The sequence below is a fragment of the Pezoporus wallicus genome, unplaced genomic scaffold, assembly GCF_028554395.1.
Source record: "Pezoporus wallicus isolate ANWC-B61680 ecotype Strahan unplaced genomic scaffold, APGP_CSIRO_Pwel_v1 contig_11133, whole genome shotgun sequence".
NCBI lineage: Eukaryota > Metazoa > Chordata > Aves > Psittaciformes > Psittacidae > Pezoporus > Pezoporus wallicus.
This window is the reverse complement of record NW_026636583.1, coordinates 1,071,781-1,098,484: the sequence shown is the minus strand read 5'-3', so window position 1 is coordinate 1,098,484 and position 26,704 is coordinate 1,071,781. Positions and strand designations below refer to the sequence as shown.

The following is a 26,704-nucleotide window of genomic DNA, read 5'->3' as shown; positions in this document are numbered from 1 at the left end:
AAGACAGATACTATTTGAGAGCTCTACCAGGCATGATATGCTTTAACTGAGACCTCTAATCTTTCTTTTAAAAGGATTGAAGTTAGTTAATGGTTTCCAAAGTATTTTTTCAATAGCAGGAATTAATGATCAACTGGAATATCTTTTGTGTTTATTCACTTTTAGGAGCAGCAAGAGTCAACTCGAACTGCATCAAATTCAAACAGTGCTGCTTCTCTAGATGTGTTTAGCAGTATGCTGAAGGATACAACAAGCCAACATCGAGCCCATCTTTTTGACCTGAACTGCAAAATCTGTACAGGTACCTACAGTGCTGTCTTTGTGCAAAGTAAAAGAATGGTTAAGAGTAGTGTGTTTGTTTTCCTCTAAGCTATTTCATTGTTAAATAGTAATCAAAAGCTTTTGAAATCAATTTATAGGTCAGATTTCAGCATCTGAAGATGAAGGGCCACCTAAGAAAAAGTCAGTGGCTTCTGTTAAAAAGGTGGAGTCAAAATCAAAGCCAGAAGCTCAGCCAAAGTATGAAAGTTCTGCACCAGCCTCAACAGCAGAGCTTGCCACAGAGGCCAGCTCTGAAACTGCAATGGAAACTGAAGATGAACCAGTAGCAGAAACAGTTCCTCAGTCAAGCGCAGAAAGAGCAACTCACATTCCTACAACCCAGGCCCCTACCAATGCAGATTCCTCTGTTCCTGAAGAGATCTCTGCTTTTCCTGCCACTTGTGCTGGCGTAGTTGTCACGACGGTAACAGTTTCGGGCAGAGACCCCAGGACAGCAATGAGCAACTCCTCTGGTATTGTGACCCCAGCCCTGCGTTCTGCTCCTGCCTCTGACAAAGTTTCAACAGTGGAAACAAAACAGGAAACTTCAAAACCAATTATGACTGTCCCCAAATCAATATTGACAAAGCCATCATCCTCACCAGATCCAAGATACTTAGCAGTTCACCACTCACCCAATGTCAAGTGCGTATATCTTATAGTAACCCAAGCTACCCAGTCTTTAACGTGGTTATCTTCAACATCCCGTGTGTCCCATGTCCCATTCCCCTCCTCCCTGTTAAAAGGCATGGTCAATGTTAAAGTTCAGGTAGTCTGATTCAGGTTTTTGATTTAGCATCTCATAATTTACCGTCTCTAGTTGGTAAAGTTTTCAGACCATCAGCAGATAAATAAAACAAGGTATTATGCACTCTTGAAGTCTGCATGTACGTTAATGTAGAGAAAGTTAGTGTATGTGAGAGTATAAAATCAGTCCTAGATTATTCATCCTATATTAAAATACTTCTACATCTGAATTTATGAATTAACCAATTGACCAGCTTGAAAGGAGGTGGATTACTTCCATATTCTGGGTATATACAATAGTCAACATAAATATTAACTATATTCTTATGCAGCTGCAGTTAAAAGATTTTTGTTCGTAGCCAATTCTTTTACGTGAGAACCTCAGGTGTATATTATTAACCCAATTAGTGGGGAATATACAATTCATACTAGTTTGTTATAGAGTCAGGATCACAATAGTTACAGTGCTAACATGATTTTATAAAGTAACGTGTTTTGGCATCTTTTTTCCTGTCTGGAGCTGCAAGTTCATTTACTGTTACTCCTTGCTTTTTTCACTAATAGCAAATTAATGGAAAACATTAAAGCATTTAGTAATAAATCTGTTATTTCTTTAAAATAAAGTAGGAGGGAGGAAAAGAAAAAAGATGCATTCTCATTTGCGTTCTATAACCTGTCTGTTCTGAATTTGTTTTTCAGTGTTGCAGAGCCACGCTCACCTCAGGACAGCGACACTTCCCTCTTTCTCTCTCGTCTCAACACCATTTGGAAAGGATTTATTAATATGCAAAGTGTGGCCAAATTTGTCACTAAAGCATATCCTGTCTCCGGGTGCTTTGATTATCTTAGTGAGGTTAGCACTGATGTGTTTATGTGTTTAGAATAAATCTACTGCAGCTCCTGTTGCTGGAAGGGCTGGGGTCACTACATAGGTGTTATATTAGAACTGTAGCAGTGGTAAATGGCATCCCTTTAGTAATAGGTGGCTCAAGGTAGAGGGGTCACTGATGTGATCTGTTACAGAAGTTTGCTTGGCCATTTATGAAAAATACCATGCTTCTTAATACCTTTCAACTGAACCCAGTTGGATGCTCTTACTCTGGGGAGAGTGTACATTGAAGTAATGAGACTGTATAAAGATGAGCTAAAATGAATAAGCTTTTCTTTCCCTTCCCTCTGAAGCTTATTTTATGTGACCGTTAGGAAGTTTCAAACACAAATGGGTGGTTTAAGACTTTTATTAACAGGGTGGGTGGTTCTCTTTGATACTGCTTTTGCTAAACTGAGTTTCACAGTCCCCATGACAGGAAGCTCACTAGAATTCATGTGACTTATAGTCACAAGTGCAGCATTTCCTGAGAAACCGAAAGAGTGGAGGAAAGCTCTATTTCAGGTGGCAGCTTCCCTATAAAGACAAAGCCAGTAATGGGCATGCAGAGCTAGTTTGCATTTTTGCTGCTGTCCTTGTTTGGGAGTGCCTTTTCTATGTATACCATTAGCCTCTTGGTAATTAAACACCTTGATATTTAGAAATAGCCTGTCTGATGTTAGAAATGTATGTATGAAAGTTTCCCACAATATAATAGTGCATTATCCACTGGGCTGCTGGGATGGGGCAACCTGCACTGCTTTTAAACATCAGTCTCGTTTGGTCTTTCTCATGCTATCATGTAATACTTCTCGTTTAGGATTTACCAGATACAATTCATATTGGTGGGAGGATCTCACCGAAGACGGTCTGGGATTATGTTGGCAAACTCAAATCTTCGCTGTCTAAGGTATTCACTTACAATCCTTCGCAAAACCCGGAAGAAAAATACAGCAATATGAAATAAGAACTTTTTATAATGAGTAAACAGTAAATACTGACATAGATCACACCTGGAAAACTACCCACACCACTTACTCCTTTGACACTTTTGATTTATTGAAGAAATACTAGTATAGAGCTGCAGATCCTCTTGATCTCTCTCTCCTGCATATTAGTTAAAATCTACATATTGTTTATTAATTTTTAATGATTGAATATTAATTATTCAGTGTTGAAGATTAAACCCCAAATTTTAAAGAACTTTAATGGGTTTTACTATTAGAAATACTTCAGAAATGAAAAAAATGAGGCCCTAGATACAAATATAATAATGAAACTAAGAATTTTCCCTTTCATTTGTATTAACTTGAGCCTCAAGAAGGTTAGTTTGATGTAAGATACACAAGTAACTTGTATTTCTGAAAATGGGAAGCCTGATTCTGTTTTAGTATTACAAATTGAACAAGAGTTCTCTCTTAAAGCCAGAGTATTGCCTTGTTGAAGTGATAAATGAACAGTTATTTTTTACCCCCCTGGAATTTGTCCTTTACCATTTTATTTGCTGGTATATTGCAGCTTGAATTTTTCCACTTTGCTTTTGTATTACAGGAATTGTGTTTGATTCGTTTCCATCCTGCAACAGAAGAAGAGGAGGTTGCCTATATCTCTCTCTACTCCTATTTTAGCAGTCGTGGTCGTTTTGGTGTTGTAGCTAATAACAACAGACATATCAAGGATCTCTACCTGATCCCCCTGAGTACTAAGGACCCAATTCCTTCCAAACTGTTGCCCTTTGAGGGACCAGGTAAGCACAAAACAGGGGAGGTTAAATGCTAGGTAAAATCACCGCACAAAAGTCAATCAAAGACAAATTGTTGAATGTTTAATTTAAGTGTTACTAAATTTTTTTCTATATAAAACCAATTTTAAAGTCTCTAAATAGGGAAAAATTGGAAATCCAACGCTGGTTGAGATAAAATTATCTGAAAATTCCATAGCTTTTCCAACAAGATGCTTGTATACTAATAAGAGGATGAGTTTACCTATAAAATCAGCTAAACCCAGCCGCATTACTGGAAAAATAACCAAAGTAGCACCCCCAAACACCTTATCTTCATCAACCCATAAATCCACAAAAACAAGGCCCTTACAAGCCATTCAGTGTTACTTAAACCAACCAGGAAGTGTAAGCCACAGAGGAGTCAAGAAATCATTGAAGACAAAGGTAGTATCTGTAGTGGTTTCACTACTCTGTTGCTATCTTATGCTGATTATTGATCTGTATGTGCAATATGGTGCACAAGAGGTTTGTAACATTTTATTCTAGTTGAAGCAAATTCTGGCCAAATCACCGACTTCTCAAAATTGATTTGTTGGGGGAAAAGGGATTCATATTCCATAGGGTTGGTAGGTGGCAGGTAGTAGTTGGTATAGGCAGGTTATAGTACAAGCTTCTGGTTCTAGATAAAAATACCATTAGTAATGTTTCGTTTGAGTTTGCTCCATGCTTGTGTGTTCAACATGGTGACAGAAGAACTGAGAATGAACTCACCCATGAAACACCCATTCAAAAACTTGAAGTCATCTTCATCTGAGGTTGGAGGAGTTGCCTGTGCATAGTTTCCAAATAAGTATCTGGGATTTTATACACAGTAACAGATTGAGAAGCTGAAGAGCTGCAGGTTACAGTGAAGGTCCTACTTCATTGTCCTAGCAATGGTTTGCAGGCTATTAAACGGTAGGTATGAAACAGCAGATATGCAAGGAGCTGACCTTTCTGAGAAGCTGACTGTCATCTCCTCCTCAAATACACATCTAGGACTAAACTCAATAAAGCCTTCTCAGAGCTTGATTGCAGGAGCAACAGTGTCTGGGACAGGTTTTCATGTGTTGATGGTGTATGACTTCAGCAACAACAGCAAATGATACATCTCCCTCCATGAGATTGCAAAGGGCACTTGCTCTGAATCCTCCAATAAGTTTTTTCTCATACACTCCAAGTCTGTCTTACCCATCCTGGAACAGTGCACAGTGGAAGTCATTGTTTTTAGGTTATAGCTAAAAAGGCAGGATTATTTCTATTTGAATTATAACAATATAGCTATAATTGCTGAATCTCAGCGCCTCATAGTCTTTAACTTCCTGAATTCTTGAAAGGTGTGTAGAAGCTATTATTCCATTTCCTAGCCAAGATGTGAATACGCTAAGCACAGAACACTTGGCACAGGGATATAGGCCAAGGGTCTTAACTCATGGACTAGTTTTTCCAGCCAGAATAAAAGCACCACCCTCCTTTCTGGGCTGGTAACACCGGGAAGGGGCTGGTCATTGAATCAGCTGTAAATGCTGGCCTGGTAAATAACCTGCTTTAGGGAGGCACTTCCCTACTTGTCACCTCCCTGCATTCCAATGGAAGGACCAGCTTTCCTTTTTACTTCCTTTTATTTTTCCTTTATAGTTTTCACTTAAAATGAAACTCTTAAAAGAAATACAGGTACGATTTACAGGTGTTGTTCATGGAGGCAAATTTTGAGTTTTAGACTGAAATACCTATTTGTAAGTGAAATGGATTAAAGGATAGCAATAGAAACAAGGTTCCAAAGGCCAGAAGATGTACCAGTTTCTTTGACTTAGACTTTGGCCATCAGTTCACACTTGTTGGAAACCCCTGTAACAGCTTTACTTCACACTTGTGCTAAGTTGTGTTCAGGTAAGGTGTTTTTCTGGTTTTGTATATGTGTTAAACCCATGGTATAAAAGATGTGTAATCCACACTTTTTAATGACATCGGATGGAATTCACTGCTTTTGCTTTCATAATCAATAAAAATATTTTATGGAAAGTGGTCATTGTCTCCTTAAATTTAATCATGTACCTTCAAATAGAGTTGAGCAAGGACTCTAAAAGCATTATGCTTTAGATATCAGATCATCTCCAGATGACTGGACGGGGGGAAGAGGGAGAGGGCAATACACCCCTGCCACTCCAGAAATCCTAGTTAGGAGATATTCCAGCTGTATTACCCAGTTCTATCGGGCACATATGGATTATGGATTTCTCCTGATTTCTGGTGGACTGGATTGGGAACACAACTGAGGACTTCTGAACTGCGCTAGTACCTAGAAGATCTACAAAAAACTGTAACTTGGGTGATTTAAAACCAGAAGAAAATTGAAGGTTATCCATACTTACACTTAATTTACCTCAGTTATTACCAGATTTCATGTATCAGTGGGTTCTTCTACATTGTCTTTTTGCAGTGGTTTACTGTATGTGAATTTACTTCTCTGTTTCACATACACACTTAAGATTATTTAGCACTTTCATCTGTAGATCTCAAGGCACTTTGTAAAAATAGCGTAATCAGACTTGGTTACCAATAGAAAGGGATTTATTGAGGGATTTAGTGGCAACGTTGGCAACGTAACAACATTCTTATGTAGTTTGATTAATGAAACAGCCCTGTTATCAGCAAAGGATTCTACAAATGTTGATCTCTTCTGGTAGTTTACAGTAGGATAAAGTATGAAGGCATGAAATCTCATGCTGTTTAGAATGCTCTTAAAAATTGCAACAAATTGAACCAGATTTACCTGTATTTTCAATGGAGTTGGGTGTCTTTATCTCAGCAGAAATCATTAGGAAAAGCAGCAGTTGTAGAAGGAGGTGGCATGAAATTCATTGTGTACCTCCCTAGGCAGCAGCGTTGCCATGTAGGCAGTGATCTGTACCTCTAAACCTGACGATGCCAGTCAGTTGTTCTCATGGTTAACTGGAACAAATACTGAAATGGGGTTGATAATATTTAAAGACTATCTTGCATCAGTCTCTCTGCAGTTTAAAGCTGTGCACCATGGGCATGCTTAGTCCATTCCCTTGGCTGTGTCCATTGATGTACAGAAGTTAGGCACAGGTCTCTTAACAGGTAGTTCCTTAACCTGCTGGTGATGATAGGGAAAGATGTGGCCATTATATGCATACATATGGTAAAACTGATGTAATTAGTATATTTAAGGATAAAAAAAAAACAAATCCTTGTCCAGTGCTGATACTTAGTACATCCTGCTTTAGTAGCTTTAGTTACAGGATGTACCTCAATAAAACCAGTGTCTGGACTTCAAGTAATTAATAGGCTAATAACTGTAAATAATATAGTGCTGAAAGCTGCTAACTCTGCTGACATGGCTTGCAGCACTTCTGAAATGCTCGTGAAAGACAAGTCATTGAGCAGTAGTTGGAGATTGTAGCCACCATTTTCCTTAGTACCTAAAATTAGGCACTTAACCTATTTATGGATGTTGAGATAGAATGGGACTGACTTGAAATGCTGCACTGGCTGTGTGCTCCCGTTTCAAAGAAGCATTTAGTATTTGGTCACTTCAAACTAAGTGAATGTAAAGCCAGGTTAGGCAAAAGTATTGGTGTAAAATTACAGTAGCAAAACATAAGATGATACTGGAGTTTCTTCTATGATAACTAAGGAGATTAAATTACAGCTAATGCTATTAATTTACTACTGGAATTTATTGTCTTGAAAGTGTATTAAAACTTTACCCTGTTTTAATTAGTGCCTCGATCTCTGTTTCTTACAGAGATTCAAACCTGATTTTTCAGTAATTGCTGTTTATTAGATACCCTGTTTGGTGGAGTTTTGAAGCCTGTTGATGCCAGTTACTCACTGAGATTCATTGTGACTAACTGCATAAATCACAGGTCTCTGCATAGAGGTCGAGAACCAAAATGTTAACAACTAGAACAGCAAGTGCCTACTAGGGGGAGTTGGATAACACCAGTGTGAGGGATACTCTGGAGTGGTCAGCACCGACCAGACGTGGAGTTGTTATTCCTATCCTGATAAAGAAAAGATACAAAGCAAATTCACACACAGTGAACCATTTCTAGCTAATGAGTCTCTTCTGACTGTGAATTGTGAATGTGGGGGTCTTTTGAACTATGTCTTGATCTTCTATACTAATATAATTTCATTTAAGGTAGTAAGTTATTGTGAACAGAACTGCTATAACTGCTTTTAGGCTGCGGGTGCAAATGAGTAGTTGGATAAGTCAAGTATTTGTGATCCTTTTTGAATAGCCTTAGATTCACGTTGTTTAGATACTCAGATAATACTTTGTTTAGTTCCTGTCCTGTCTGCTTTCATTGTCCATCTCAGCATCCTTCCCTCTCTTAGAGGGCAGATTTATGCATGTACTGAATTATTAGCAAATCTTAGTCCTGGTAATATAAGTGGTTAATTTTCTTCATGCTTTCATAAATTTTAATGTTTTTTTCTAAATATGAATGAAGGTGAAAATTTGCAACACTTTTCACCTTTTTTTTAATCACAAATCTTGTGCCTGGAGGAAAAAAAACCAAAACTTTTGGGCACTAAATTTTAGGTATACAAACAGGAAATGATATGTACTACAAAATGAAAGCTTCCTAAAGCAGCACATCCAGTACCCTCCTAAGCACAGAACTTCTTTCTGGACATGTTGTCTTCCTTGAGTGCAAGTGGGAGCTGTCCATGTAAAAGGAAGAAAGACAGTAAGAGACCTACAGCCCTTTTGGTTTTTCCTCTTTATGTTCCCATCAGTTTAGGATATACTTCTCCAAGGATTCAAGCCTGAATGAAGCTTTCACTCAGGTGTAATTCTATATTTCACTTATAGAAAGGCCGACGGCATCAAACTGAACCCTGCAGCAGAGGGTTTAAAGTCACCAGGGAAAGCGAATCCAGCCACACATTTAACGCCTTCCTACTTAACCTCTCCTTTGCTTGCTCAGTAGTTAAGCAGTTTCCCCGCTTCTGAAGTCTAGCTGGAAAAACCCCAAAGGGGGAATGAGTTCCAAGCCTTGATACTGTTTCCAAGTGCAGTTTGTTTGAGGTCATCTTCGCAGTGATTGCTGGTATTTGTTTTAACTTGGAGATGGACAAAATGTTTATAGACTGGTGTCAATGTTAGTGGTTTAGCACAGATTGTAACAGAAATAGTTACAAAGTTTAGCCTAGGTTTTGTCACTTTTCGGTGTCTCTGTGTGTACAACGTTTGGCAACTATTTAAATCATGATTTCAAACCTATCACTGTAATCTTTTATTTAAAATATCAAGGAAGGGATTAAAACATTACTTATTGTATACAAATATATGTAAAAAGTAAAGAAATACAGATGCATATGCTAATGAAAATTGCCAGTAAGTCATGTAATGGAATTTAGAAAACCCTCTTATTGTTATGTCTTTTGTAGCTGCCACTATATAAAATACTAAGTTTCTACTGAAAGCATAATTAAAACCTAGGTTTTTACATCTACAATCTTTGTGTTTCCTTTCAGGTCTTGAGTCATCTCGGCCGAATTTAATCCTTGGGTTGGTTATCTGTCAGAAGGGGAAACGGCCCGCCACTGGCATGGAAACAGAAAAGCCAGAGGAAAAGCGAAGCCGAATTCAAGCACATGAGGAAAGCGGGACGCTAGCAGCTTCGCAGGAGAAGAAAGCTCCAAAGTACACCCATTACTCAGGAGACCCTGCCATGAGTACAACACCACCGGGATCTCCCCCACCTCCACCGCCACCACCTCCACCTCCCGCTCCAGACACCTCATCAGTCACACCTTCCGTGTTAAAAATACTGTCCTCAATCAAAAGTGGAACCACAACTACTGCAGCAGCACCAGCTTCAACTGCTGCTTCTGCCAGCACTGCTGCTACCCATTCCTCATCCACCAAAACGGCCACGCCGCTCGAGCACATCCTGCAGACGCTTTTTGGCAAAAAGAAAACTTTTGAGCCCGTTGCTAAGGATCCTGAAAGCGTCCAGGCCTCGAATCAGGAAGGTCAGGCTGCTGCTGATGGGGGAATTGCAGCCGTTCCTTTGTTAGATCCCATTGTGCAGCAGTTTGGCCAGATGTCAAAAGACAAAGCTATAGAAGAGGAGGAGGATGATAGACCCTATGATCCTGAAGAAGAATATGGTCCAGAGAAAGCTTTTGAAATGCAGACTGGTGACAGTGAAAAACGATATAATGCGGAAAAGCCGTCAAGTACAGCAGAACTAGAGGATGAGGCCTATGATCCAGAAGACGAAACTATCTTGGAAGAAGCAAAAGTGACTGTTGATGATTTACCTAACAAAATGTATACAGATTCTAAAAGCAATTCTTCAGAAACATCTGCTTCATACGTCCCCGATTTATCTGCGTCCTCATCCTTGGTAGAACAGCAAAAGATGTTGGAGGAATTAAACAAACAGATAGAAGAACAGAAAAGACAACTAGAGGAGCAAGAAGAAGCCCTCAGACAACAAAGAGCAGCTGTTGGTGTTTCCATGGCTCATTTTTCAGTGTCTGATGCTTTAATGTCACCACCACCAAAATCTTCCCTACTAAAACCTGAAGTATTCCACCAGGACCAGCAGGGTACACAAAAAGTAGACTTACCTTCCTCTTTAAATCAGCAAGTACAACTTGCAAACCAGGGTTGTGACCCACGGCAGAGCAGAGATCCTCGCCAGGCTCGGAGGATGGCAACAGAGACTAATGACAGTGCTGATGCTTGGCTAAAGCCCCCGGTGGTACAGAATGAGATGGCCACAAGAGAAATGGCTCCAGCCGGTTTTCCAAACGCTTTGCAGACGTCACTTGGTAAGGAGGATAAAGCTGCTCAGCCTGGTTTTACTAGCGATAATTGGGTTTCAAGTGAAACCATCACAGCTTCTACAGTGTCCCAGAAAGAGTCATCTAATAGCAAATTTGAAAACACTCTCCAAATCACTTTGGAAAACGTGAAACAAACGGCTCCTGGAGAACCTTCAGCCAAACCTTTACGTAAGGTGCTGCTTCCAACACCTCCAAGTACATCTTTCCAGCCTAATTTCCCCACATCAACTGACAGTCAGTGTTTGCATGATATGCATAAAGTGTCATGGCCAGATGAGTCAAAGGAAATGATGGGAAGAGATTCTTTCTCAAATCCAATGTTCACTTCTCAGGAACAGGCAGCTGGTCACTTTGAACCAGAGAGGGGTCTTTCAGCAATGCAATATGATGAGCAAAGAAATCAGTCTCATCAATTTGTCGAACAAACTGAATCTCCATCAATTCAGGGTGAGGGTGGACCTTCTCAACAGCACTTTGAAGAAAACCGAGCTGGACCTCAGTTTGCTTTGTCGGGGCAGAAAGGAGGACCTCCACAACCACTCATGCAACCTGGAGGACCTCATGGACCTAATTTTAGAGGGCCGGCCCCACAGTTCCCTGAAGAGCATGGTTTTCCAAACAATGATGGGCAAAGGGGGCCTCCATCCGGAAGATTTGGAGGTCAAAAGGGTCCCATTCCTTCCTTATTTTCTGCACAGCATGGACCATCCTCTCTTTTTGGTGATAACAGGGGCCCTGCCCCTCCTTATCACGGTGTTCCAAGAGGAATGTCACCATCTCAGTTTGAAGATCCCAGGGAACCTCACATGGAACAAAGGGAATACTCAGATTCCCAGTATAATGAAATGATTAGGCCTCCAGGGCAGTTTGAAGGACCGGATCAACCTCAGTTTATGGGAAACAGAGGACCTTCGCCTTTCCCTTTTGGAGGTCAGAGACGACCCCCACCAGCTCAGTTTAAAGGACAGAGAGGAGGCCCTCAGTTTGGAGGGCCAAGAGGCCCAGCCCCAAGTCATTTTGGGGGACCAAGAGGGCCTCACCCAAATCAATTTGAAGGGCAGAGAGGACCAGCTCCAAATCATGTGCCTGGTCCAAGAGGACTTTTGCCACAGCCGTTTGAAGAGCGGAGAGGGAATTCACCACCCAGATTTGCCAACCAGAGAGGTCCAGCACCAGTTCAGTTTGGAGGACCAAGAGGATCCACACCTGCAATGTTTCCAGAAGAAAATGAACCTCCCTCTTCTAGGTTTCATTTCCAAGGTCAGTCACAAGGCATGAAGCCAAGCCCAAGACCACTCCTGGACCTTCCAAGCCACCCGTCCCACAGAAAAGAGATGTGGGATGAAGCTGGACCATCTGCATCTGGTTCCAGTATTCCTGGACAAGGACCTGACTCGGAGGGACAGTGGTCAGCATCTGACTTCCGAGAAGGCAAAAATCCTGAGTTCAGAGGCCAGGCATTTGAAGGGAGACAGAGAGACAGATATGAGGGAGGAAATAAAGACAAGGGCTTGGATCAGCCAGAGTCTCAGCAAGCAGATAATAGACAAGGCAGACCCTTTGAGGAAAGACGAAGGGATCGAGAACACAGCAGACCTTGGGAAAGAGACCGTGGCAGAAACTGGAATAGAGACCGGGACTGGGAGAGACACAGAGACAAGGACTGGGACAAAAATAGAGACAGAAACCCAAACAAAGATAGAGAGAAGGATTCGGACCGAGGTAAGGACTGGGAAAGAAGCAGAGACCGAGACAGAACCAGAACCAGAGAGAGAGACTCCTACAGAAGACGTGACAGAGATCGATCGAGAAGCAGAGACAGAGATCGCGACAGAGACAAAGACCGGGACCGGGATCGGAGCAGGGAAAAAGACAGAGATCGAGAGAGAGATCGAGATCGTGACAGAGACAGAGGAAAAGATCGCAAAGATCGGAGCAAAAGTAGGGAAACCGGTAAAGAGGTGAAGCCTGAAACACCGAAGGAAACTCAGAAACCATCAGAAACAGAAGCTTCATCTTCCACTAATCAAGCATAGAACTAAGACTGATATTTCCCGTAATTAATAAACTTTTAGAACACAGCAAGGACTGAAGCAACATCTTGTATATACTGTATATTCTCACCTTTACAGGAATCCCTTTGTAAAACTAGCCTTACACGATGTCCTGACAAATAATAAGCAATTTTGGAACAACTGTGAATGCAACTACTCGAATGGGTAAAAGGCAAGAACACACCGGACTGTCACTTGCTGCATTTTGTGCATAATGTTTTTCTTATCCGAATTCACAGCGTTACCTGTACTGAGATTTTGGTTTTTCTACTTGCATCTTTATCTTAAAGTTTCCATTTACAGTACAGAAATGGAAAAAGTCTAAGAAGAGCATATTGCTTTTTAAGATTATAAAGTTATGTTTTCCAGTAACTTGAATTGTAATTTTATAAGAGAATTTAATCCAGACCTTAGGAGCCATACTTTTACATCTCATTTACGTGATATTTTGGTGTCAAAAGGTGATCCTACAGCACATGCTTTAATAAAAAGGAGTCCAATGTTGCTGTCTTGCTTATTTGACAACAGAAGGGTCATGTCTATTTAGGCAAAGGCTGCAGAAGAGCAGTGTTAATAACTACTTGTGGCTGATGAGGATTTGAAAATGGAGTGTTATGAGCTTAAAGTGCACTGTCTTCCTTTTTATATACAGGTATTTTGTGGTTTGGAATCCATCTGTTAAGTGTACAGCAAAGAAACCAGTCGTCCTTGGGGGTTTTTCATGAGGGTGAGGGGTTTTCATTGTCACATTTTTACAGATCTGTGATTGAAGAACATAAAACATGGCACCTTTACAAGCAGCAAAACTTAAGAAAGCCTCAGTTCTCTGAACAAGGCTAAGACTCAAATGAATTGGCTTACCAAAGGGGAGTAGTTGGTTAAATAGGCAGCTGAATCTGTTCCTTTGATTGAACTGATTTAGTGGAGCGTTTCTGTGGTTTGCTTCGATTTTCCAGAACTTTCCCATACACTTAAGAAATTCCCTGGGGCTTTTTTTTTCTGTTGGAGCCTGCTTAGCCTGGTGGTGTCTATAAACCTGTCCACTGAAAAAGGTACAACTGCATTGAGCTTGGAAAGAAGAGCAGCGGGACTTCTTGGTGGGATTCAAGCGGGACTTTTCGCTGTGAAATCCATCACACGGCTCCTTTTCATGTGGTCCTCATTCTGAAGTATGAAATAACCCCCTCTAATTTATTTGACCATGTAAATGGACAGTTGGGTAAATATTTTGATATTTTTATAAGATAGTTTTGGAGATATAAAACGAGATTCCTCATAAAAATTTACATCTTGGAGACTGCGAGTAGCGTGTAAGCCGTGTGGCACAGTTCACATCAGTGCATCTTTGAAGCCCTGCTACATGGAGGATTTGCCGGTGGAAATGATCGTCTGTATCCTGAACCTGTAGGCACAGCATTACAATGCAGAGCTGGTATGAAATGCAACCATTTCCTATGGTGTAAGATTTCTTTTCTTAATGAGATGTTTCTAATTTAAAGACACCCATAAACGTATGCAAGGAGTGTGCTTGTTTAGGTTTACTTGATAGAAATCTCTGTAAATTGTATTTTATATGGCAAATTATATCACTGTACATGAAAATACGGGACTTGGCAGGTTTTTGTTACTGTAAAGTAGAATAAACCTCTACAGAGAACTGTTGTCCCCTTCTTAAATCTCTATGTGAATGTTACTGTCTAAATGTTGCTGCTTCTCAGTGAACCACAGGAGTCTGATGCCACAAGGGTTCCTTTCCTCATTGTTTAATGAATAGAAGATGCATTGCTACCAAGTGAGGCTTGGTTGTAGGCGGTCTAAAAAGCCTATGAAAATCTGTGCTTCTGAGTTTGAGTTCTAAAACATGCTCTGGTTTATTCTGAAGGGTTTTTTGTTTGTTTGAATTAGGAAGTTTGTGATTTGTAGATTTTACAGCAAAAAAAAAAAAATGGCTAAAGAAAAATTATATTCAGGTCAGCTTTGAGCTTAAGAAAATCTCATTCACAACATGTATGAATCCTTGACTTTATATGAAATAGATGTATAGCTTTTCATCTAACACTCCTGCATCATAGATCGGTTTGGGGAATCTCTTCTGACTTCAGAACAGTAAATGCATCCTGGCATTTAATGGCCAAAAAATCAACAGCATGGAGTCAGGCATTAACGACTTTATTAAAGCACAGCTTTATTAAAGCACAGCTTTAGAGTTTATACTGACCTGGACCTGGATTTTGCAGCCAGGTTCCTGTGCTCTTTGGGGAGAGCTTAGAGCAGCTCCAGTGCCTAAAGGGGCTGCAGGAAAGCTGGAGAGGGGCTTGGGACAAGGGCCTGTAGGGACAGGCCAAGGGGAATGGCTTTAACCTGCCAGAGAGGAGACTGAGATGAGCTCTTAGGCAGAAGCTCTTCCCTGTGAGGGTGCTGAGGCGCTGGCACAGGGTGCCCAGAGAAGCTGTGGCTGCCCCATCCCTGGCAGTGCTCAAGGCCAGGTTGGACACAGGGGCTTGGAGCAAGCTGCTCCAGTGGAAGGGGTTGGCTCTGGATGAGCTTTAAGGTCCCTTCCAACCCAAACCAGGCTGTGACTCTCATTGCTATGCAGCCGCATTCAGGTCACCGGGTGTCTCCCTGCTCTTGTCAGTTTCCCGGCCCGACTTGGACAAAGCCCCAGCCCCTCAGGGCCGGATCCCCACCCACTATCGCGATCGATATCGGGATCGATATCGCGATCGATAACGCGATGGATCCACGGCTCCGCCCACCGGGTGCTTCAACCACCGCCTATGGGGCGGGGCAAAGCGGGGCGGGGCGCAGGCGGTCACGAGGGCGGCTGTTGGCGGCGGCGGCGCGCGGAGGGGGGGAAGCGTTGGGGCGGGCTTGAGGGGCGGCGGCTCCCGCTCCCCACACCGGGCCCGCCGCGTCCCTGCGCTGCGGGGACACCGCTGCCGCCGGGGCCCCTCAGGCCCGTGGGCGCTGCTGTGAGGGAGTCGTAGGTACCTGGAGCCCCCGCTTCCTGCGGCAGGGCAGATCCGTGTCTGTTGAGCGGGAGGGAGGGCGGTGAAGCCGCCTGTGGTGGTTGTGAGCCGGCGGTGTTGGAAGCGCGTGGGGTTTTTTTCCTCTTCTTTCCCTTCTGTTTTCCTTTTTAAATGGGTAGCACTGCTAATTCTGTCAGGGTTTGCTGGTTTACCGTTGAAAGAGAGCGTTGGTAACCGGTTAGGTTCACTGTAGTCATGTCAGGATCGGCCCCGGAGGAGCCTCAGACCTCCATCCCTCAGAGCACACCCAGTGTTGCCGATCCCGCTCCGGTTGCTGTCGGACTTGGAGGCTCAAGGGACGTTTCCTTTGGTGAGCAAAACCTTAGCTTCACCGCGCCAGACGTCAGCCTGGTGGAGATGATGGAAACCGAGTACACCCAGCTGCAGCACATGCTTTACCCACACGCCGAGGCGCAAGCCAGCGAAGGTGAAGCGCAAGCCAGGCTCAGAGCTTTCTCCTCCTCCTCGCCTGGTAACCCTGCAGCCCCCCCTCTGCAGCCCTCACCGCGCAGCAGGCAGGAAGGGGGTTTAGCAAGCAGCACTGGGAACCCAGGGTACCGGGTTAGCTGCCGGTCAGGGTTACCCGCTGACAGCAGCTCAAACCCACGGCTGGGCTATGGTGACCTGCCGGAGCTCAGAATGATGCTACTTAGCGAGTCTAACCTCCCTTTGAGCCATGCAGATAAAATGCCTCACAGTAGCTCGGTAGCAGTCCCGGGACAGAGCTTAGTAAAAGTTAAACACGGTGAGAATGGTTTCGGGAGCAATAAAGGAAACATACTTGTTGAAAATTCGGCACCCGAGCCTAAATCTAAACCTGCAGTCAGAGTTCGGTTGGAAGACAGATTCAACAGCATCCAGACAGAGAACCCCAGATGTCAAGAACCCCAAGAATCTGGAGTAACCCTTAACAAGTGTGTTGCAATTACTTTTAGTTTATGTTGTTAGACTGTGTACCATCGTAGAGTTCAAAGCTGGTTTTCTAAATGAAGCTTAAGAGCCGTACTTTGATTTAATACGTGAGAATGATGAGTTGGGCTTTCTAAAAGGTGGCTGCAACTCCACTGACTCAGATTAGGGCCCTCTGTACATTGCATGAATGGTGCAGCATGTAGTTCCAAACTGAAGTAGTTTACAACTTTATTCTTGATAACAACATGCAATATAAATAGAGGTGAGAGAAGAACATTTAACATCAGCTTGCTAAAAGCAAAGGAGATTATTTTATCATAATAAAATGTTGAGGGCTGTTGATTAGTGTTACAACATAGTGGCCACTGTGGGGAACACCTTGAGCAAAGATACTGTTTCACCCCTGGCCCTGTAACTGTGTTAGTGTGCTGATGAAACATCTCATTGAGGCATCAAGCCTGTGTTACTGCACAGAATGAAATACCTTCTCAGCTCATTGTCCCTGAAGCAGGCAGTATGGCAATAAGAATGATTTCTCTTTACAGTAAATGGAAGTAATTTCTTGGTGGGAGTGACTAGAAGTGCATGTAGCTGTACCTCTTTCTGCGCTCATTTTCAGGTAGTCAGTCTGGTATGTTTCCTGTGTCGTTTCTTTGTGTGTGTGTTTCTTTTTAAGTTTAGTAACATTGATTCGACAGCCCTCGGAACTGATCGGTGCTCCTCTCTATCAGCAAGAAAACAAGTGTGCGGCACTAGCGAAAAATAAGATATCCCCTGCCTCTCCTTCCTCACAGTTCCCATACCCAGTATTGACTATGAATGCATGTTCTGCTGCTGGAGGTGCCAACCCTTCACAGGCACAGGTAGGTAACGTAGTCACCTCTAGTTGTGCTCTGCTGATTTCAAAAGCTAATAGTGTTAACCTCTTAGGTGCAATATAATTCTAGAGGTTTATGTTGAAGTGTGACTTGGTTTGAATAAGGATGGTCAGAATGAGCTGTAATTTATTTATTCTTACATTAATCTTTAAGGCCATCCAAAAAACCTTGCTCAAATCAATGGTGTGGCATTTGTAACAACCTGCATCTAGGTAATGATCAGTAGGCTGTTAGATTTATTACTAGAAAGGTTGTATTCTTGAGTTCATCAGTGCATCATCAGCTTCATCTGTGCAAGACAAGGAGACACTTGATACCGTTTTCCGTGGTACCTTTCTTTCTAATCAGTTCTGATGGAAGATAGATTCCCCCCTCCAAAATCAAGAGTGATAGTGTGGCACTGAGAAGGGTCAGAGGTATCCCCAAATAAATCTTGTGTCTGTCAAAATCCCAGGGTTGTGAGCAGAAGTAGTGGGGATTTATTCTGATAAAATAAACTGAATCACAATTGAATCACAGGTCTAAAACTTAAAAAGTTAACATGAAGATACCAAAACAGTCCCTTTTTTATGTATATAGTCCTCTAAGTATTCCCTTTTTGGTTTTCACAGACCTCTAGTGCATCTTGTGCTATTTTGGAAGCTGCCAAACATCAAGACCTTGGGATATCCAAGGCATACTCTTTCTGCTATCAGGAAATTGACTCCATGAAACAGGCAGCAGGGGCTATGAATAAAGCTTTGCCTGAAGAAGTTTGGATTAAAGTTGGAGGTAAACCACTTCTTTTCACTTTGCTTTCTTTTGGCTTTCAGATCTATTGTTCTGAATTTGTGTGTTTTCTAGAATGAATACGATTTTAGTGAATCATATTGGGGGGGGGGGTATGTCTGAGATATGCTATAGGTAATATGGGACTGGATTTCTCCAGGTACTTGTGAGTTTAGCTCTACTTTCAAAATCATTTAGGACTCCTACCTGGAAATGAGAAAACCAGGAGGTTGCAAAGTGCCTTTGAAAATCTGGGCCTCGAGTAAGCAACTGGTTTCTTTCTACACTTTTTTGTCCCCCAAAGTTGATACAGCAGGTCCAGTCAGTATCAAACTGAGGAGCATGTAAAGGACTACTTCAAGTGCTGATCAAAGGCAGGCATGAGCTCAGTGGGTTTGCTCAGAAAACAGAAGCTAGGTGGATTTTGAAACAGCGAGTGGTGCTTTAGGGCTTCTGAAGGAAGCTGTGAGCCTATCTTGGTTGGCAATAAAACTTCAACGATTATTCCACATAAATAAAGCAACAAAGAAAAAATCCCATGATCAATGGGAGGGTCATAAATAGGTTCTTCTTTTCCTCTTTGTTTTTTCCAAGAAGAGAGCTTGTGCAAGCAAGCGCTAAACAGAAGAAGTTGCAGCAAAATAAGCCCATTGGATCCAGACATAGATCGCAAACCTCTCAGTGAAATTCAGAACACATGTGATGGTAGCCAGAGTGCCCAGGGCCCCTGGCAGGCAGCACAGTCCAGTTCAAGCCTGCAGATGCAAAGTGGTATTCAGGATGGAATGGCTCAGCGAAGAGAAAGGCATAACCGCATGGAGAGAGACAGGAGGTAATTTCTGTGAGGAGTGGTAGAACAAAGGTTTTGAAGCTGATACTGCAATTTTCCTGCCATTCTCCAGAGTCAAATGTATATTGGACACGTCCTGCTTTACCTACAAGGACAAGTGGTGCAAGTGGTGGGGACTGGGTGTTTGTTGCAGGCAAGAATGATGTATGTTGTTGTGATTGTTGGTTTTTACTCTATAAACAAACAAAAAGAGAGCTTTCCAAAAACTTAACCAGTCCTATAAAGACAAAGTAACTTGTGTAAACATGACTGATACACAAAGGCAAAGCTTGTAGCAAACAAAAGGAAGTCCCCAAAGCCCACAGCTTGTAGTGCATGTAAGTAGTGTCCTCCTTCTATTTTTCCCTTCCTCTCTCCCATGGTTGCTAACCTTTTGTATTTGCCTGCAGGCGCAGGATCCGGGTTTGCTGTGACGAGCTGAATCTTCTGGTTCCATTCTGTACTGTTGATACCGATAAGGCAACAACTTTACAGTGGACAACTGCGTTTCTGAAGTACATTCAGGAACGGCACGGGGATTCTCTGAAACAGGTTTGACCTCTAACTTCATTCTTGTTCTTGATAAAAACATGAAATGGCTTAAAGATGTCACAACACAGCTTGAAGTATGTGGAATGCTTCTGTGTGATGCTGTTTTAGAAGGACTGCTGTATCCTTGAGCCTTCCTTTATTTTTATTTTCTTTTTTAAGCTGGTTTGGTTCAGCAGTGTAAAGTCATAGGATGTCCTCAGGCAAGGGTTTTCAAGTCAGATATTAAGCCCTGAGCATGATATTATCTGGACAACAATGTAGAACTGAGGCTCCCTTCCTTCATTCTAACCCCCTTAATTTTCTATGAATTCCCACCTCAAAGTGGGTGAGAATATTAAAGGACTATGTGTTGTATGAGCAGCTCCCATATAACCACACCAGTAGCTGCAATTTTCACTCTATTCAGTATCTTAAGGGAGTTGGTGGAGTCTGTATAGGAAAACCTGCTTGTCTAAATAGCGGGATGGCCCCTCAGCACTTCCTGCTAAAGGGTCTTTTTTCCCCCAAAGACACTAGTGAAACAAAAACTACACATCTGAAGAAAATATCTACATTAAGCATAATTGCTATTTCTTATATTTTCATTTGTAGGAATTTGAGACTATGTTCTGTGGTAAAACAGGCAGGAGACTGAAAATCCCAAGGTCAGACGCATTTGTAACGTGTCCTGCGCAGGAAAATACATATGGCTATGAAGACCAAGTAGCCTGACCTCTGACCACCTTGAGTTGTATGGCTAACAATGGCCCACGTTGTTTTATTTTCCCCATTTACATGCTGAATGTGAATTACAAAATGTAACTTGTAAAATATATAAATAGAGCTTTACAGAAAACAATCTTTATTCAAAATGGAAATGACAGTGAAGTGCTAGCAACAGAAATCAGTGCTCTGTTAAAGGGGCTTTGGGACCTACAAGAAAAAGTCATGACAGCTACGTATTTTTCCCCTTTAGTTATAAAAAATATGTTCTTTTTCTGTTTGTCATTCTACTTTGGGGCATTTTGGGGTTTTTAGTTTATTTGTTTTATGTAAGAGATGAGCCAGTAGAGTTAGGTATAGCTATAGAACATTCATCTGTCCTGTTATTTTAATGACTAGATGCAAACGTACTCTTCAAGTGTAAAAAGAAATTGAAGTTACTATATTAGAATGCCCATTATTTTTCCATTAAAGAGATCAGATTGTTTAATGGCATAAATGCATGGTTCCTAAACTGCGCTGCTATAATGAAGTGTACATTTGCCATACACATTTTAACGTGCTTGGGCCCAAAGAGTAATACAATGGTGTTAGCATTCTTCTGTAGATACAGTGCTATTTTTAATGTCTATCCCACAGCTGTCCAAGAAGTTCTTGTGTTGTTACTTTAGTCCAAGAGTGGCATATTATAAACAGCAGATTATTTAAAAGCACAAGCTATTTTCATATGTAAAGCTAAATATGACTCCTTTGCTCATAGGCTTTAGCATATAGGGCAGAAACAGAATAGTGTGGGAGCTGAGAATGGTTTTACTGATTTTTTAAAATAGGTGATATTATAGTAGGTTTTAAAGGACAAAAATGGTCTCCTGAAAGAAATACTGTTTTAAATCACGGACATGGACAATTTTGCACCAGTTTATTCCCAAACAACCCTAGTAAAACCAGTTCTGGGAAGCAGAATTCAGCTGCATTAGTTTGCGTATAACGACACTTACAACATCACAAAGGTTAAAAAAACAACTCCTTTTATTTTTACAACAGTTCATACAGGGCTTTTTGGCTGGACTTGAGATGAGCATCCTTTCTTATTGGGGGGTTCATTCACAATTACTGTGCAAATAGCTGAAGTAGAGGTCATGAAAATGCTGTTACTTCATTTCCTTTATTATCGTATGGAAATATACAGAAATTCTTCCCTGTAAATTAAAATATATACATTTCACTTTGGCAGAATTTGACTGCAAGAGGATTACTAGTTACTGGTCTTGGCAAATAGTTGAGGTGCAATCTGAAAATTGATAACTGACAGCACAGACCTAAGCTAAGGGCTTTACTTGGGCTAGAATCTTAAGATATTGAAATACAAGATACTTAAATGCCTAATTTCCACTGATGGAAGGAGCAATTTGGTGCCTGAACACCTTAATAGCATCTGTCTTAGTGCACAAACCTGCAATAACCAAAGTCAGTGGGAGCAGCACCAAGGGATTCAAGTGACAAGGCTCAAAGAGTGATACAGAGAGGTCGTGATCTTTAGCACACAGTAAGAAGGAACACTGCTTCCTCTCACAGGTCTCTTGAACAAAGGGAAAAAGAGAAGGTGAGGTTGTTAAACAGTAAAAATTCTGGACAGTAATGGGGGGGGGGGGGAGAGAAAATACTCATAAAGCATCTTTGAATGAAAAGTTTTCATCTGATGCTTTCTTTCTCATAGAACTGTGTCAAAGTCTCCACTCAATACAATAGAAGGCACATCTGTCCCTTTAGCACTAGGAGGATTCTGTCTGTTTTCTTACAATGCACTGTTTATTTAAATAGTCAGTCACTTCTCCACTTCTTGTACTGTTATTTTATGATTTTTTGGAAGTTGATACTCCGACAGCTCCCATGCAAGCCGATGTGTCACATATTCCTGGAGTTCCCTGAGCCCCAATAGCACCAGGAGTACCAGGATCCCCTGGAAGACCAGGTTCACCCTGAGCACCATCACGACCATTTTTAGTGACTCCAGGTACACCAGGTGGTCCTAAAAAAGAAAGGGAAAGAGGTTACATGAATTATTGCCTTATTTCCTTTTTTTTTCCCCTTTTCTTTAATGTATGTGTAAATATATGTGTTACTTTAAGAATTCTTATAATCCTTTGAAGTGTCTGTACATGCGACTTGTTGAGTACAAGGTGTTGAATAAATTTAGCCTGACTCTGGAGTATATGCATTGGATTTTTTAGACTGCCTTTGGGTTGATGGTGGATGTTTAGTATTGAGTGTGTTCGATTTGCCTTTTGCTGACCAGTGTGGAACTGGATTCCACCTCAGTACTGCCTCAGTCATAGTAGTACCAAGTAATTACTAACCAGGATTATTTTACACCATCCCTGAATAGTTTGCTCAAGGGATGTCCTTACTATTGTGACAACAGGAGCGCTCACAACTGTCCCTCCTTCCCAACCACCAGCTTCCTCCTTAGTGGGAGGCCGTGGCCTTCACTTGTTTTAGTTCATTGCACCTCCTTTAGTCTAGTTGTAACTCAAATTCTGAGTGAGGAAAGGAGAGTGGAGAGAATGATGATAGAGAACATCTCCCTGCCATTACAGATCAGGAGTTTCCTTTCTACCTGCGTCTGCTTTCAAAACTGCGCTCGCAATGAAATACATGGCTTGTTTATTGACAAAACCAGTTTCTGCTTCGGGTGACTCAAGCTGTTGCTTTTTTTTCCTTCAGATGCCAAAAATGATTCACAAACCACAAACTGCCCTAACAGCAGGCTACTGAGGCTTCCTAAAATAGGATTCTGTCTCCCTGAGGGACACTTCTATCAGCTATAAACCTGATTTTCTGTCTCAATTATGGTAGAGAGATGGTGCCTGATTCTTTTTAGCCATGGAAGTGATGAGCTGCATCTCCTGTTGATCTTACATTTCCTGAGTAGAACAAATGCTCTCAGTATCTAATATGTGAAACAGCCTCTTTCTACATGCTTTGGAAAAGAAAACATTTATGGATTAATGCAACAATTTTATGGAAGGATCTAAGACAAGGGGGTATAAATATTCCACTTCTATGAAATCATATGGGTGCAGAACCTGTAGCTTATTCATTGTACAGATGTAATCACAATTAGAAAGCTGCTTTAATAGGTGAGCAAAATAAAGACTGTTCTTGCAAGTTTCTAATAGAGACTCATTAATTTGCATAAATTAATCTTTGAATCTTTTGAGAAAGGATTTGTGACTTCAGGAGCTGGGATTAGAGCCAGGTACGGAGCAATAGCACTGCTGTCTCTCAGAATCACTGCACTGGGAAGGTGTGTTTGCTTCTGGTAAAATTAAGTATGTCCAGAAACATGACATGAATTAATGAAGTTCTGCTGTTCCAACTCTCCCCACCGACTCTAACTCCAGGAAAACAACCCCACTATAACAGTTACAGGGACAACGTGGTTGTAATGCACCACGGACACTATGCAGGGCTGTCTCTTAAACCATGATTGAAGTCATTTGCACAGACTTACCTTGAAGTCCTTGATCACCATCAGGCCCATCAATACCTTGGCCAACAGGACCCTTGTCTCCCTTCTCGCCAGGGTCACCTTTAATCAAAACCAAGAGGATTTCAACAATGGCTTGTGAATTGCAGCTGGATCCAAGGTCAGGAAGAGCAAAGAACAGGAGAAGCTCAAAATCCTCAGGACATTGCTGAGATCTTTGCTTACACTGCACCCCTAAAGAGGCAAAACTGCCCTCTACAACCCCAAGGCTTGACTTTGCCTCTCCTCCACTGCTGAAATGAGTGCACGTTTGCACTTTATTTATGTGGGCATAAAAGAGAAGCAGGTTGGTTTAGTCCTTCTTACCTCTGGGACCAGGATCACCCAGCTCTCCCGTTGGCCCTCTGTATCCCGGGGGACCACGAGGACCAGGATGTCCAACGCTTCCCACAACTCCAGGTGGACCCGGGGGACCAGCTGGGCCAGGCCGACCCGTCATTCCAGGAGACAAGGGTTTCCTCAGGTTAGCAGCTAACTGTGCAATTTGATCTGAAAAGAGCAATTAAACCAGAACAACTGAAAACTCCACATCCACCATCTTCACTCTTTGCTTGGCTGTTTGTTGTCTGCCACCCAGTGTGCTTAATCGAGTGAGAGCTGAAAAGCAAGTGCCTGGCATTAAAGCAGAGCTGTGTACTTGGGCAGAGCTTGCTCCCTGCACTCCTACATGCTTTGATTTTGGTGAGAAACCTGCAGGTTTTTAAGCTATCAATATTTCCTTTTTCCTAAACCACTTGAAAAAATATCAAGTATTCTAGAAAATAATATCCAATGATTCAAACAAGTTTTCTGAAACAAGCTTTCAGAGTTAACTTCATCCCAGCGATCAAATATAACCTCTAAATGAAGGACTTTAGAGGAAGAAGCCCCCTCCTTGGCCTGACCAAGGTGATGGGATGTGCTGAAGTTCACAACAGCACAGGTTAGGGCAAACCCTCGTAGCCAGTGCTTGTGGTATGTGTGTGGGGTACTGGTGTCAAAGCTGCTCTAAGCACATGCTGCTTGTTGCTGTGATGAACCACTTAAAAATACTAATCTTAGAAAAATGAATTTCATGCCAGACAACAACTGACCTCTGAATAAGCTCTAACATTAAAGGTCAGCTTATTTCTTCTTACCAAGACACAAAAATAGCAACCCACAGGAGCCGTCTTTTGTTCAGGATCTACCCATCTTCAGCTAAGCGTGGTAATTAAAGCCCCTTTGCTCTCAGTAATACTCACCACTTATCATTTCCCCACAGAGCTCTCTTATATGTTGTTCACTGGCCTCTTTGCCCTGCAATTAACAGAAGAATGAGGACACCTCCTACAAACCATGTTGTCCATAATCATCCCTGACAGAAGCTTCAGGGCACAAAACTCCTTGCTAGCAGCTCAGTAGGAAGCACTGGATCCTGCATGAAGAGGAGTGAGTTTTTCTTCCCTCTTTGAAAGATGATTGCTTCAGTTCAGAAGCTCTATTCATACTAATGGCATAGATTGAATATCTAGCCTGATGTTAAAATTAATCTGGGGTTTATTTGACCTTTCCTCAATGATGAAACAGGAGCTCTGGACCAAGACAGAAGTGGTGAACAGAAGCTGTATTTTGGATTACCAGCTTCTACCTCACTTTTGTAATGAGAACAGGGACTTGCAGCCTGTGCCAATGGACACAGATAATCTGCTCACGGATGACTGTGAGACAAGGTTAATTCTGCAGAGACTTTAATTCTGAAGCTTGCAAAGTGTTAATCCTTTTGCACTGCTAAACTCCCAGTACAAGACTGTTCTCTTGCAAGCAGTTACCCACATTTGTCTGCTTAAATACAGGACCTTATTCTTTGAATATGCATCCAAACCCCATGATTTATCCACTTGGGAGGCTCCCTGACTGTGCCCAGAAGCAGGTAATACGTACAGGAGGCCCAGGTTTTCCTGTGATGCCGGGGACGCCTTGCTCTCCCTGACGGCCCATGGGCCCTGGATGTCCTGGGATCCCCGGTACTCCAGCTGTCCCATTAGGTCCTTGGGCGCCTTTTGGACCGAGTTCTCCTCTTTTTCCTGGCTGTAATGAAGAAGGAGATGAGATTAAAACCCACTAATACTTCAAACAGAACACATGGCCCATTAATTTCCTATGGGGATTAGCTGAGCCTTTCTCCAGGTTTCCCTAACTGATCTGGCATGTACCCTTCCTGCAATGTATGAGTGGTTTTACATACAAAGCTCATGATAACAGGGCTCCTTCCTGCAGCAAAACACATCTGAGTGTTTTGAATGCCACCAAAAGTCATCCTTGCCATAGATCTTATAGCATGCCCAGGAAGAAAACATGCTTCTAGGATATGATGCCAGGACATAGTTTATGGAGATACATCATCTAAAGATGCAAAGCTTCAGCGCATGAGCCTGCAAGGTCTGACACATACCTCTCCTTTTTGGCCGGGGGGACCAAAGGGACCCTGTTAGAAAGAGAAGGGAAATAAAGAAGAATGATCATTCAGCAACCACACACCTGAAGTAAAATCTCCCAAGCTACAGGAAGCCACGGTCACACACACGTGGCACCTCATGGGCTTTTCTGGCAAAGAGGCCAGGACTGAGCCCTGGCACAACAGGGAGAGGACTCCAATGACGAGACCTGCCCTGGGTACCAATGGTGAGCACAGGTCCAGGCAACCTGGCTGCTTTTTGGGATGGACAAAATGCATGGATGGTTAATTCTAACTGACCATGTTAATCCTTGATACATGGTTCTCTACACCGATCTGTTACTTGAGGGATCAATTCTACTGCATTTCAGGACACCTACCAGTTCTCCTTTGTCCCCTGGGAGGCCGTCTGCTCCAGCAATGCCCTGAAAGTCAGATACCACAATTAGTGGTGCACAAGGATTATTGACAATAAGGCT

The 26,704-nt window shown here is 42.2% G+C and overlaps 3 protein-coding genes across 9 annotated transcripts in view; 2 read left to right on the top strand and 1 right to left on the bottom strand.

Moving 5' to 3' along the window:
- The window catches only part of DIDO1 (death inducer-obliterator 1), a 52,716-nt gene extending 38,457 nt beyond the window's left edge, over positions 1-14,259 (top strand). For all 5 annotated transcript variants that reach the window (XM_057400872.1, XM_057400871.1, XM_057400873.1 and 2 more), the window contains 6 exons: positions 166-301; positions 420-966; positions 1,768-1,921; positions 2,757-2,846; positions 3,488-3,683; positions 9,213-14,259. In XM_057400872.1, the coding sequence (XP_057256855.1) occupies positions 166-301; positions 420-966; positions 1,768-1,921; positions 2,757-2,846; positions 3,488-3,683; positions 9,213-12,571 (4,482 nt within the window). In that variant the 3' untranslated portion in view covers positions 12,572-14,259. The remainder of the gene's footprint in view (positions 1-165; positions 302-419; positions 967-1,767; positions 1,922-2,756; positions 2,847-3,487; positions 3,684-9,212) is intronic.
- A 1,281-nt stretch (positions 14,260-15,540) lies between these two features.
- Positions 15,541-20,699, top strand: TCFL5 (transcription factor like 5). 2 transcript variants are annotated; one of them, XM_057400886.1, is made up of 7 exons: positions 15,541-15,576; positions 15,812-16,532; positions 17,207-17,393; positions 18,020-18,179; positions 18,771-19,008; positions 19,416-19,557; positions 20,149-20,699. In XM_057400886.1, exons 2-7 carry the CDS (start codon positions 15,814-15,816, stop codon positions 20,266-20,268), a joined length of 1,566 nt encoding a protein of 521 aa, XP_057256869.1. In that variant the 5' UTR covers positions 15,541-15,576; positions 15,812-15,813; the 3' UTR covers positions 20,269-20,699. The 2 variants fall into 2 exon arrangements, with proteins under 2 accessions (XP_057256869.1, XP_057256870.1); XM_057400887.1 differs by lacking the exon at positions 15,541-15,576 and having other exon boundaries at positions 15,789-16,532; positions 18,774-19,008.
- A 571-nt stretch (positions 20,700-21,270) lies between these two features.
- Positions 21,271-26,704, bottom strand: part of COL9A3 (collagen type IX alpha 3 chain) — a 35,651-nt gene continuing 30,217 nt past the window's right edge. For both annotated transcript variants that reach the window (XM_057400878.1, XM_057400879.1), the window contains 7 exons: positions 26,606-26,650; positions 26,223-26,255; positions 25,712-25,858; positions 25,033-25,087; positions 24,116-24,298; positions 23,774-23,851; positions 21,271-22,288 (listed from right to left, as the gene is read on the bottom strand). In XM_057400878.1, coding sequence (XP_057256861.1) covers positions 22,113-22,288; positions 23,774-23,851; positions 24,116-24,298; positions 25,033-25,087; positions 25,712-25,858; positions 26,223-26,255; positions 26,606-26,650 — 717 coding nt within the window. In that variant the 3' untranslated portion in view covers positions 21,271-22,112. The remainder of the gene's footprint in view (positions 22,289-23,773; positions 23,852-24,115; positions 24,299-25,032; positions 25,088-25,711; positions 25,859-26,222; positions 26,256-26,605; positions 26,651-26,704) is intronic.